The sequence below is a fragment of the Amborella trichopoda genome, chromosome 6 (assembly GCF_054954075.1).
Source record: "Amborella trichopoda isolate Santa Cruz 75 chromosome 6, AtrichopodaSantaCruz75HAP2 v2.0, whole genome shotgun sequence".
NCBI lineage: Eukaryota > Viridiplantae > Streptophyta > Magnoliopsida > Amborellales > Amborellaceae > Amborella > Amborella trichopoda.
The window spans coordinates 15414677-15428508 of record NC_142341.1 but is presented as its reverse complement, the minus strand read 5'-3'; the positions used below and the strand labels follow the sequence as shown (position 1 = coordinate 15428508).

Sequence of the window (13832 nt, the reverse complement as noted above, 5' to 3'; positions counted from 1 at the left end):
GAGTCCCAGCTATTTATCCATGTAGAGTGAAACAAGAATGTTCAGGTCGAATGACGAAGAAACCCTTGATCTTGTGCAACCATAAATAATCAAAAGAATTTGCAGGTTGAATCTCAAAGAAACTCTTCAGAACCAGTGATGCGCTAATCATATTTGAGCTCAAATCTCTTTGGAATTTCCTCCTCATATCTTCTTTCCACACCAGCCCCCCACCTCTCTCTCTCTCTCTCTCTCTCTCTCTCTCTCTCTCTCTCTCTCTCTATCAAAGGCAATAATAAAAGAGAAGGAAGGAAAAAAGTTTTACTTTTAATGAAAAGATATTTTTGTTGAGGTTATGTAGCTTCTAAAGGCCGTGAGAGCAAGTAAATATAAATTATAGTGGACTTCACACTTCAGTGGAAGTGTATGCGTTAGTTGATTGACCTAAGGCTAGGCCATCTATGGCCCTAGTCAAGTCCAAAACCCTTACCCCTGGACGTACGGTGAAACTGAAAACGGTTTTCCTAGGGCCATCCCTCCTTGAGGTCTGAGAGGTTCCCAACGATGGTTTGTAGGCTAGGAGAATTTCTTGGTCTCTTGTGTGCGGATGTAGACCTTCAAGAGTAAGGGCTAAATCCTCAACAAACTTCTGCACAGTATGTGCATAGGACAACTGCATTACTAAGAAGCAACCCTGAAAAGACATACGTGTACTTGTACATAGAGAGAGTCCCCTTGCACTATAGTTATATGTATGTGTAACATGCTCTTAGGGGGGAACTTGCAATCCATATTCTGGGACTATAGTTCCACTATTTATTGACCAACTTTCACAAACCAATCATGAGCATCCAAGACACTATGGGTCATTGGTCTCATTGGGTTGGTTTGATAAGATAGTCAAGGATCACGGTTACTCTATCGAGTGGAGTGCCCTAATAGTCACTTTCTCTTAACCCATTGGTACTAGTCCACATGCAGATATTTTGTTTTCAGTGTAATAAATGTTTTAATACTTTTTAGAATTTTTTCAGAATTTTTTAAAAATTATTTTCATCTATAAAATCTTTAAAAAGAGCATTTCTGAAATTCTGGGAGTTTGGAGAAGCTTGTAGGAGCACATGTCGGGCCATTGGATCCAGCCCCACATGTGAGCCATACCACATGGGTGGGGCTTGGAGCCCATGGGGCCTACACCTCACACATGGAGGTGGCACACCCCACTCCTTTCTTATTTTTCTTTTGTTTTAAAAAATAAAAAAGGTCTTTTGTTGTTGGTTTGGAAATCTTTTTTGACAAAGAATGCCCTTACTTTGTGGGAGTTTGTTATTTGAAATAACATTTGTATCTCTAACCAAATCTTTCATTTTTTACTACCTACAATTTTTGGGAGAGATAAAGGAAGTTCTAGAATATTGTTTTTAGATTTGTCTTACCCTAGTTTGACTTCAAGTGGATATGGGGTCAAAGTCTCAAAGATTCAAGGAATAAGAAGTCCTCCTTAAATCACGATTGTTAATCCATCTGATAGATGGCTCAAATTTGATCCTCTCTCACCTCACAGATTTTCTAAAATCCTAGTGGTCATGATGAGTCATAGTTGGATATGCATACTTATGGCACCTGAGGCCCATATAAGGAGGGGAAGGCCCTCATTATCTACAAATTATTTCTAGCCTCTCTCTCTCTCTCTCTCTCTCTCTCTCTCTCTCTCTCTCTCTCTCTCTCTCTCTCTCTCTCTCTCATGTTCTCCCTTCTCTCTCTAGGTGCAACGCCACCCCCTCCCTTCCCCCCAACAACAAAAAAAAGTCTTTAGGGGTGGCATGGACCACCTATAGTCAGAAAGGGAAGGTCACCCCCAATCCTAGGTTAGGATTCGGGGAGGTACCACATAGTGGCATGCCCCAAAGGATTAAAGGGGCCTTGAAACCCTAGTCAAGACCCTAGTTGTCCCATGCTCTCATAAAAACCCTAGTTTGTGAGGTATTGCCTAAGGAAGCTTCACAGCTCAAAACATTCAACAAGGCCAATAGGATCAAAGTATGCATCGGTCAAGAAATCGAGTGTGGGATGTACACTGACTTAAGGGGGTAACCCTAAGCAAATTCGAGTAAAGTCTTCCCCACTGTTTGCTTTTATTTTTCAGTCATATTTCCTTGTTTATTTGAATTTTCAGGAACATTATTTGTACCAAAATTGTTAGTAGAAGTTTATTTTTCATTCTTGTAATGTGTCTATTCTATTAGGCAGTAAAAGCTATGAGCTTAGGTTGTACTTAAGATTTTATTTCTTGTTTACAGAAATGTATGGTGGCACTTGAAAGTGAAATTCAGATACATTGATAAAAGAAAAAGAGAAATTTTTTTATTTTACTCCCTTGAATTCCTAAACGACACATGTTGCAGTGACAAGTAGGCAAAGGTTCCTGTGCCATGTTGAACGAGCATGGGTAAAGAAGGTACTCCAAGATAATATGATTTATCTAGTCATATGAATTGTAGGAACTACAAGAGTATGGAGTTAGTAAATGCAATGAGACAAAGGAGAGTTAACATAGCATGCCTATAGGAGTGAAAATGGGTAAAAGCTAAAGAAATCGATGGATATAAATTTTGATTTATAGGAAAGGATAATAATTGAAATGGCATAAGAGTATGTGATAGGAAAAGATAATAATTTAAAGGATGATGTAGTTGATGCTAAGAGAGTATGTGATAGGCTCCTATTAATTGAAATTGTGTTAAGGAAGGAGATAATTAACATAATTAGTGCTTATGCGCCAAAGGTCGGACAAGAAGATAGAATTAAGAGACAATTCTAGGAGGACATGGATGGACAAGTTCTAAGAAATAACAAATGGAGAGAAGACTTTTTTAAGAGGAGACTTAAATGGTATGTATGAAAAGATAATAGCAGATATGAGGTGCCCATGAAGGATACGGTTTTGGAAAAAGAAAAGAGAAGGGTAATACTATTCTAGATTTTGCTATGGCTTACGACCTACCAATAGCAAATACCCATTTTAAAAAGCGAGACGAACACTTAATAACTTATAAAAGCAGATTATATAAAAGCCATATAGACTTCTTTCTAGTTAAGAAGGCATATCGACTATCACATAAGGATTGTACGGCTATACTAGGAAAGAGTTTAACCACACAACATGGGCTAATGGTGATGAACCTCAACATAAAGAGATGGACGAGGAGTGAAATTAATAAGCATCCAAGAACTAGGTGGTGGAATTTAAAAAGGAAGAAAATAAACTTATTTAGGAATAAACTAATAAAAGAATAAAAATAGAATTATGAGCACAAAGTTAATGTTATGTGAAATGAGATGGTTGATTGTATTAGAGAAGTGGGACAAGAAATTTGAGGGAAAAAAAATTCTCACTAGGAAACTAGGTGGTGGAGTGATGAGCATGAAAACGCTATTAGTTAATAATGATCATATTATAAAGCTTGGCAATGATAATAGAAATGATCAAAACTAAAAAATGCTAAGAAAAATACTAAAAAAATAGTAAGGCAAAACTTAAAACATATAGTGATCTATACAATAAACAGGGGACAATAGAAGGTGAAAAAGATATCTTCAAGAAAACAAAAATGAAAGAGAAAAAGTGAGGATCAGAGGGTGTTGATGAAGGACGATGAGGTCAACAAATGGTAGTAAACTTATTTTCAAAAATTGTTAAATAAAGAACACTTTGACAGCACAACATTAGGATAAACCTTCAACATAAATGAGGTCTAAGGCAATACATATATTCACAGGATTAGGATACTTGAAGTGAAAGAAGCTCTAAAAAAGATGAAGATAGGAAAGGCTTTAGGACTATATAGTATCCTAATAGAGGTTTGGAAGTGCATGGGAGAGATTGACATTTTTTAGTTGACCAAGCTTTTCAACAAGATATTGAGAACAAAGATAATGTCAAATGAATGGAGAAAACTTATTGTGGTACCTATTTAAAAAACAAAGGAAACATACTGACTGTACGAACTATCGAGAGGTCAAAATCATGTGCCACACTATGAAGCTATAAGGGAGCGTTATTGACCAACAACTAAGACATGAAATGGGTGTGTCAGAAAATTAACTTGATTTTATGCCAGGGAAGTCAACAATTGAGACTATTTTTCTACTTAGGTAACTGATTAACATGTTTAGGGAGATGGGAAGAAGCCTTCACGTGGCCTTTATTGATTAAGAGAAAACATACGATAGGATACTTAGAGAGTTAATTCAGTGAGTGTTAGAAAAGAAAGGAGTTTCTAGAAGATATATTGACAGACATGGTTACAAATATACACGAGGGAGCGCTAACTAGTGTAAGGACAACTAGTGAAGAGACAAGGGAGTTTTAAGTGACAGTAGGCCAGCGTCTGAGGTCAGTATTCAGCCCATATCACTTTATTTTTGTTATGGACAAATTAACTAGGCATCTACAGAATGAGGTACCGTGGTGTATATTATTCGTGGATGACAGTTTTGATTGATGAGACTAAAGGCGGTGTAAAAGCAAAGTTAGAACTTTGGAGAATACTCTAGAATCTAAAGGTTTTAAAATTAGCTAAGACAGAATATATGGAATGCAAATTTAGCAATAATAGAGATTATTTTCAATATCTTAAGTCAATAATACAAGAGAATGGAGAGATTGAGGACGCATAAAATTAGAGCTAGGTAGTTGCAGTGGAGATGTGCATCTGGAGTTTTATGTGATCACAGCATATACCAATGAAACTGAAGGAGAAGCTTTATAGGATGGCTATAAGACTAGCCATGCTTTGTGGGATGGAATGTTGGGCAATCAAGAAACAACATATCTACAGGACGGGTGTAGCTGAGATAAGGATGTTGAGATAGATGAGTGGCAAGACAAAAAAGGATAGAATTCAAAAATACATATGAGAAATCTAAGGGGTGGCTTCAATAGGCAATAAGATGTGGGAAAGTAAACTTAGGTGGGTTAACCATGTGCAATGCAAACTAATATAGCACCGGTTAAGAGGGGCAATTTGGTTCAAGTAAAAGGCTCTAAAAGGGCAAGGGGAAGGCCCAATAGGATAACGATGGAAGTAGTGAGAAGAGATATGGTAACTTATAGTCTAACTGAAATTATGGCCCTTGATAGAGCAGAATGGTGGAACAAGATTCATGTAAGCGACCCCAAATAATTAGGATAAGCTTGGATGATGATGATGATGAATTCCACATAGCCACTTCTTTCAACTTTCCTCGGTTATACAAAGTGTTCATTAGACATTCATATAGAAAAAAAAATAGCAAAAGGACTATTGAATAAAGGATTCAAGGTTGGGATATTCTTCTACCCAGAAATTCACAAACATTTGAATTTATAGATTAATTCTACTACAAGCTAGTTGTCAAGCCCGTTTACCAAGCACCACAACATACTCTCCTTCCTTGCCTCTCTCCTTGAACTCTGCAACCATAGCCAACCATTAAGACCACCTCGCTAAACAAGAAAACTCCACCCATCGCAGCAAATTGGAGAAAGAGCTCAACCTACAAGCTTCTTCTGAGACTAACTAAAAGAAGAAGAATATGAGACCACGGCCCCATCAAAGAAAGTAAAGTTTGCAAAGAACCTCTATATTTGTGGAATCACTCCCTTTCAGTCATTAGAAGAAGAAGAAGCAACACCTCACTTGGAGAGGAAGAAGCCTAGCACCAGCATGAGAGCCCCTCTTTCTTGCTCCCTTTTTCTCTCTTTCTCTCTCCTCAATCCAAACAAAAACATAGGAAAACTAGGGTTTATTGGGACACCACGGTTTTTTATTTTTCTCTCTAAGGCCTGACATAGGTTTGGAGTTTTTGGTTTTCTTTAGTGCGGTAATATGAGAACGTAAATGAGGGTCAAAAGCTAGAGAAAGAAAGGAAGAGGTCTGCTCGTTGTAGGAGATTGGAGTTGCAAAGGGAGGAAGGAGAGCAGGCAAAGGAGGTAGAGAAAGAAGAGGATGGTAAGGGTAGAGAAAGAAGAAACTTTGGTTTAAGATAAAGAGAGCTGGATTCAACGAGCAGCTTGCACCCTAAAGCTTTTTCTTTTTTTCTTTTTTTCTTTTTTTCTTTTTTCCTTTTTTCCTTTTTTCCTTTTTTCCTTTTTTCCTTTTTTCCTTTTTTCCTTTTTTCCTTTTTTCCTTTTTTCCTTTTTTTCATTTTTTCGTTTTTTCGTTTTTTCGTTTTTTCTTTTTTTCTTTTTTTCTTTTTTTCTTTTTTCCTTTTTTCCTTTTTTCCTTTTTTCCTTTTTTTTTTTCTTTTTTTTCTTTTTCTCTGCTTTTTTGCATACACTGAAAACATGCTTTGCAGGTGAAACAAGTGGGAAACATGTTACCACATTTCAAACCTGACAATACACCATTTCGTTGGATACACAGGGAACCCAAATGATCCATATTGAGTACATTACTACGGCATTACAAATTTCGATCCACTCAAATCTCCTAGTAAAAACGTAGAAACAAAAGCATTACAATGTGCATCTTCTAGTATCTAAGAACTAAAAGACAAATATGTAAATAACATTACTTCCAATTCTTTCATAGAGCAGACTTCGACCACAGCACAACTTTTTTTTTTTAAAGTACTCAAACCATTTTTTTTTTTTTTTATAAACTAGAATACAATTAATCTACTTGTGAACTACAAAATCCCGAAGCAAATCAGAGCAGATTAATGTAAAAGAAAATTACCTCGGTTTAGAAACCATCTTCACTTCATAATTTAAATACAATAATAACAAAAAGAAATAGTAATATAGTTAAGACTGCAAGGTCCATGATCTGGTCCCAACAAGAACAAAGAGAAATATAAGTATAGTTACGAAACCAGCAATACACTGGCTTGCACCAACATAAAAATAATCCTCAAATTCAAGTAGTACTCTTATTTAACGCCAAAGAAGGATATTCCAGGTTGCAACTCATGGAAATATGTACCTTTTTATCAATCAAGTCTTTCTGAAGATCTTTCAGTCTCGTTTTGGCTCGGTTAGTAAGGTTGAAAGCCACCTCATTGCTAAGAGGAATGCTCTCAACAGAGCCCAAATTATGCTTCATAAAAAATTTCTGGATACATGTGTCTCGTTCATGCCTTAACGATGCATGAGCCTGAAACAAAATGTCACATTTGTAACTCTGCAATAAAACTGTGATATAAATCAAATTTTACGCTTCATGGACTCTTTCACTTTACATCGGCTTCAGCCTGGAGCTTTCCAACTTCGCGGATTGCTTCATTAATTCTCTCGGAAAGCAAAGAACTGGTTGTCGTTGTATCCCCCTGCTCCCTTTCCAGCTTGCTTATTTTAGTCTCCAACAATGTGATTCTTTCTTCGAACTTAGATTGCCATTCCAATAATTCCTGATCCGTGTCTGCAAATAAAAGCATCTAGATAGTACGTACTATTGAAATTAACAATATCACGACAACAACACCACGATCAATTTAGGCTTTCCACGTGATCCCCATTCCCCTGCAAATACTCCATACCTTCATTCTCTTCAGCAAGAGCTGCATACTGCGTTTGTTGCAGTTTGTACAGTGTACTTCTTTTAGTGTTACAATGTGATTTTTCTTCCTGTAGCTTCCTCAATTCATTGAGATTTGTTTCTGTGGCCTGGATTTTTTTGTCCATGTCATGAATGTTCCTTTCAAGTTCCTGGACTTGGGATTTGAGGGACTCAATTTTCTCATGATCTAGAGCAATGTTTTCACGGAGCTGCAGGAACACAATATTAGAGAATAGCTGTGTACTTGTGCAACAGGATCACTCATTCTTAGCAAAAAATCACAAGAGCCTAAGAATAAACTGAAGCAAACAGAATGAAAGTTACAAGATACCAAGCTAACTAAAAGACAATGGTAGTAAATTAAGTACTTAAGCACATTCTTGACTAAGGGTGATAATAAAATATCCAACAGGTAGCAAAAAAAAAATTTCCATAACCCAGGTGGACTTTCTACTGAGGTGACTTTAATAAGATTCAACCTGAAGTAAGCACCAACTGTCATGATCCCATGGGATTGTTCCTAATGAACAATTACCATATAACTATTAAATCTTCAATAAGGGAGTTCCAGTTGCAACATTGCCTACTGTAGATGGTTCCAACTTTCTAATTGTAACATTATTAACAGCTCTCAATTTTCTTTGACTAATTATTAGTTTGAAATAACTGAAGGACAGAAAGGTGTTACTTCAAGGAAAGTGTAGGTATAGAAGATAATTTCTGGAGAGGACATTTGGAGCCACTGCAGGTTAGCGTTAGAGTTAGACATGCAAGGCCATTGACTGCTGCTTGTGATCCACTTGCCTACTCTAAGGTCCCATTTGGACAGCAGAACAACTACAAAAAGGGAAGCTCATTCCTTAGAAACAATTGAAAACAGATTTAGTTTTTTCCAGAGCCATGTGTGTGTTGAACCTAATCAAGCCACATGTAGCATAGCACAAATTAAAGCAGCTTCTCTTGAACCTAGCTCTCTCTCCTCTCCTCAACAATACAAAATCAGTAAAAATAGTAATAGTACTCAAGATATTTTTATAGCTCTGAGATCTGAATTTCGGTTTTTGATGACCAGAAAACAAACAAGGTTCAATGAAATAATAACAAAGTTTCTCTTGATGAGCATACTGAATGAAGGGAATTGGTTGAAAACTTAACTATCCTATATCTTGTTCTTTAAAACCCTTAGAATCAACATTGGAATTTAAAAATGCGGAACAAAACTCTGGATCACATGCCATCCAGCATCATGACCATAAGAATATAGACTGAAGGATGCATTTTTATGTGGGTGTGGCTCTCAGAAAGAATTTCAGTGTTATTTGCAAGATTGAAAGGAAGGTTGACAAGGGTTTGAGCTGCGAAATAAGTATACCAAGACCCAATATGTAAAATCCCATGTCATTGTATTGGGAACTATTTATTTTGGAACATCTGTTATGTTAAGCATAAAGTCCTCGTATTCAAGCAAAAAACTTCCCCACATTAACACTTCAATTATGAAACTCAGTGCTACCACTTTCATGGCTAAATAGCTCGAACATAGACACTACTAGTAAAAGAAGAATGCAATAAAACCAAAATAATCATATAAGGGGTCGAATGTTATGTAACAAATGAAATTCTGACAAAGTCTCCAAAAGAAAATCATAATTGCTGATGGTACAAGTAACAAACTTTGATTATAGTGAACAATTGATGATTGAAGGAATACCTTGAATGCAGCATCCCTTAATGTCTGAAGATTCTCTAACTTTAACTTGTACATCTTTATCTCCTGAGCCTGGTCTTTGTGAAGCTTTTTTATGACTTCCAAGGCTTTTGTATACCTATAGAAAATAATTTTACAACGAACAAGAAAATGATATGGGTTTCCCACATGAGCTTCAGTAGATAGACATATTGATAATTATATTTTTCTCCATAACTGTAGATTAAACTACTCTACCATGGCGCATAAGACCATAAACCATGAACGCATAGAAAACTCCCCAAAAGCATTTATAAAGGAACACTTGCTTTTTAGCATAAAACGAGTATAACTGATGACGAGTCAAGCTTCCAGGATACATGCAAATATAAGAGCATGTTTTCCAACAACGACAAGAGGTCAATTCAAATTAAAAAATAAGTTAAAGGTTCTAAAACAGGGTGCATGGGCAAGGTACACCGGTCATTTCCAGACGAGTGATCCAACAGAGCCCGAGTCAACATGCCAAAGCCCCCCAAAAAAGACCCCAAGATTCGTGAAAAATAAAGCCCTAAAAATTAAGAAAAATAATAAAAATCCAAAATCGCCTCGTAAAATTTAAAAGAAAAGAAAAGTACATGACATTAAAAATGAAAAAACTGAATGTTAGTAGCTTGAAAAACAATAAAAAAAGTCAAAAACATGTGAAAAACAGAAAATAATATAATAATTATAGTAATAAGAATAGACAAATTATCGTAGATTGCATAAGAGAAAACAAATATACAGTTCATGGTGATAGAAAATCAACTTCTTTTTCTTTTTGTTCTCTTTTTTTTTTTTTTGGGGGGGGGGGGGGGAAGGGGTTGAAGAAGGACCCCTGTTGCCCCTCTTGGTGTAAAGATTTTGTGAGCTTTCAAGAAAGGGATTGGGTGTTCACTGATCTCTTCATTGAAGTAACATTGCATCCTACATTATAAATTTCTCTTTGATAGTGGAATTTGTGCTTGAAGCCTTGCCCGTAGATGTAGCCTTAGTGGCGAACCACGTATAATCGATGTTGTCATTTGTTCTTGATTTCCTTTGTGGTTTGTTGATTTCCTTTTGTGGTTTGTTGATTCCATCTCTTGTTTGTTGTTCTCGGATTTTTATTGCACATGGTTGCTGTTGGAAATATGGCTTCTAGTAAGCTCTCATTCAATGGGAGCGATTAAGATATCGAAATTTGGAAGCCTAGCTAAATGGGGCCCAGATTCTTTTACCTCGAGAATGCATGATCGAGAGTTCACGTGTTGAGAAAGCAATTTCTCAAGGAGGTGTGAGAGTCACCTCCTAATCAGGATTTTATAGGTTAGCCTCATGTTTAGTTGTGATTGGCTAGAGCTTGGAGAATCCAAACGAGAAAAATAAAACCCAAGTACTTATTGAGTATTCACCCTGCATGGAATGGTCAAGACTTATGGGACATAAGTCTGTATCCTGGCACGAGACCATTTCATGGCATGTGCATTTTCATTTCGTACGGGAAGCCACTCTTCCAAATGCATTATCCAAGTTTGGAAAAGCTAGTGCACATGTGCTTTTAGAGGACTCCTGTAATTGAGTTAGATCATGTCCCACAGGGGTACACCTGTAATCCATTGAGGGTCGAATGATCGGAAGTTCTGGCTCAACGGCTTTGATGTAGCCAGTTATGTGTCCCTGCTTTAAATTGTCGAACATAGGCCCATTGGGTTGATCTGAAACTCGACAGGACATCATTCAAGACTAGCCCAATGGAGTACTGCGACACCTACAGTTACCAGCTTGAGATCTCACTATACCTTTGTCCGATTTTATAACGATGAGAAAAGCCAAATTATTACTCACAAATACTTTAAATATTTATTGTGAATTTTAGATATTTTTTTGAAATTTTTATTCGCTCAAAAATGAGGATTTTCAAATTGTTTGCCTCAAATTCCACTTTAGTCATAACCTAGGAGTGCCATGTGGCGTCCAAGTGGCCACAGGGCTGCCACATGGCACCCCGCGCTCCACCCTAGGATCACTGCCCAGCTGGGCGCTGATCACTAGACGGGGGGACCAGTTTACCATTTGGTTGTGTTATGGTATCTTGTTATATATTGTTATAACTTAAGGGCCCCTTTTTATCACATTTTAATTAGCTCACATATGGGCCATGCATGTGCGAAGTTTAATTCAATTGTTTAGTAATATTAAAGAGAAAATCGATTTTCAAATTTGAGTTGAAAAATATCTTCACACACATGTGTGAAGGGGACATTATCTTTGAATTGGTTGGTTTGAAATTTTAGATCTATAACGTGATTGGCTTTGATAAAGTAGAATCTCTTCAAATGTGTGAGCTTTGCTAATTACTTCTTTGCCACTACCCTTGGTAGTTTTCTACTCTACTTTATAGATTTTAACGAACTCTGCAAGATGATGATGCTTCATGTAATGGAGAATGTTTCTATGCGTGCCATGTCACTTGCAATACCTAATCTTGAGATTTTATTCTTTCGTGGATGTTTTTCAGGTAACTGGTATAGTTATTGTCACAGTCTTTTTATCATTAAAGTGTTCAATGTGATAGAAAAAAGAAAATATTCTCAGTGTTGCGAGAGTACTTTGTAGTAGGTTACTTGTGATAATGGATACAAATACTTGAGCAAATTTCCAAGCCAAAAAAAAGGCAAAATGCACATCTTCAACAAGCCACTTGCTTAAAACCAAGCTAAGTGAATAAGTTACAATCCTTTAAATAACAATTAAAACCGTTTCTAGCCTTGTAAAACCACTGTAAATAAACCTCAAATACCAACCCCTTAAGGGGCAATTACATATAAAGCAAGACTAGCTTATGAATTACACTTTCATAGCACAAATTACATAAACTATGTCCCAAAGCTTAAATACAACATACAACTTATCTAAACAAAATTCTAAGGAATAAAATCAACTAAACAGAGAATTAGAATGCCAAATTAAAATAGGGAAGCCATGTTTCGAAACCCTTGTGCCAAGGCCACGCAAGAGTGTCTAATCAAAATGGGAAGCAACTACATACCTTAAAATCAGTTCTTAAGATCACAACACACTGGTATTATCATCCAAAACAGAATGCAAAAGGTTTGAATCAAATCGGATAAAAAACATGAGAGTTATGGCCAAACTACACACGGCGATCCCTCGGACCACCAAAACAGTCTTGTATGAAAAGATTATGAACCCCCATAGGTAAACACGTGATGAAAACCTTCTGAAAATTCAGTAACACACTGAGACTAAAGTATTTGGATTTGAAGCAAAGTAATCAATGGATATTATGCATGATCATGGATTCTCAAGCATATAGACTACAACTCATGAAGGACCACACTATGAATAAGCATGATAAAAAAGATGATCAAATGGGGATTCTAAAATTAATTAAACTTTTGTAAATTCAAAACTCCAACAACTATAGATGTCAAGAATATGAACTTATGAGAAAAAAAATTAAATTGAGTTTACCTTGATAAATGCACACTATGGACTTAAGCATAAGAAAGGAGAACCACCATCAAGATCACCATCAATGAAACTCTAAAACCCTTTTATAAGAAAAACGTGGCGTCTCTCTCTCTCTTCAATTTTCTCTCACAAAGTTCTAAAAAAATGGGGGGCACAAATTTTCCAAAATAGTTCAAGAGTTGAGATAGTTAAAGTTTGAAATCTCATGATGTGCTTTTATAACATGGGTGTAACCGTGAACTCAATCAACACCCTTGATGCACTAATCCAAAGGTACATGAGAGGTTAATGTACCCAGCAACCCATCCCCATCCCCATCCAACCACTAGGATGAAGAGATGGAATTTCACACCATTATCACTCACCCTAACCTTAAGTTATGCCACTTTACCATTTTGTCCTTGACCCATGTTTTTATTCCAATTGTATCCAATATGCCCTTACAAAATAATAATGTATTAGAATAGATAACCACCAAGGGTAAAAGGCAAAGAAGTAATTATCAAAACTCACACATGTGAAGATATTCTACTTTATCAAAGCCAATCACTTTCTAGATCTAAAATTTCAAACCAATCAATTTAAAAATAATGTCCCCTTCACATGTGTGAAGATATTTTTCAAATCAAATTTGAAATTTTATTTTCCCTTTAATATCAAATAAATTAATTAATTAAACTTCACACATGCCTTGCATGGCCCATGTGTGAGTTAATTAAGACATGTGATTAAAAGGGGGCCTTAAGTTATAACACTATATAACAATATATAACAAGACACAATAAGACAACCCGTTAAAAAGCAAGCAACCAAATGCCAATCTAATCCCCCCTGCCTAGGGATCAACGTCTAGCTGGGCGGCGATCCTAGAGTGAGGCGTGGGGGTGCCACGTGGCAGCCCTATGGCCACTCAGACACCACATGGCACTACCGAGCCAAGACTAAAGTGGAATTTGAGTCAAACAATTCAAAAAACCTCATTTTTTTAGCAAATAAAAATTCCTAAAAATTCTCTAAAATTCACAATAAATATTTAAAGTATTTTCGAGCAATTATTAGGTTTTTCTCATCATTATAAAATCGGACAAAAGGTATAGTGCGATCTC

General features: G+C 36.4%; 1 protein-coding gene across 14 annotated transcripts in view; it reads right to left on the bottom strand.

Annotated features, from left to right (window-relative positions):
* Positions 1 to 13832, bottom strand: part of RAD50 (DNA repair-recombination protein (RAD50)) — a 75358-nt gene that overhangs the window by 43052 nt on the left and 18474 nt on the right. For all 14 annotated transcript variants that reach the window (XM_088870206.1, XM_088870204.1, XM_088870207.1 and 11 more), the window contains 4 exons: positions 9232 to 9346; positions 7501 to 7729; positions 7204 to 7382; positions 6948 to 7118 (listed from right to left, as the gene is read on the bottom strand). In XM_088870206.1, coding sequence (XP_088726332.1) covers positions 6948 to 7118; positions 7204 to 7382; positions 7501 to 7729; positions 9232 to 9346 — 694 coding nt within the window. Of the gene's footprint in view, positions 1 to 6947; positions 7119 to 7203; positions 7383 to 7500; positions 7730 to 9231; positions 9347 to 13832 lie in introns of those variants that run through there.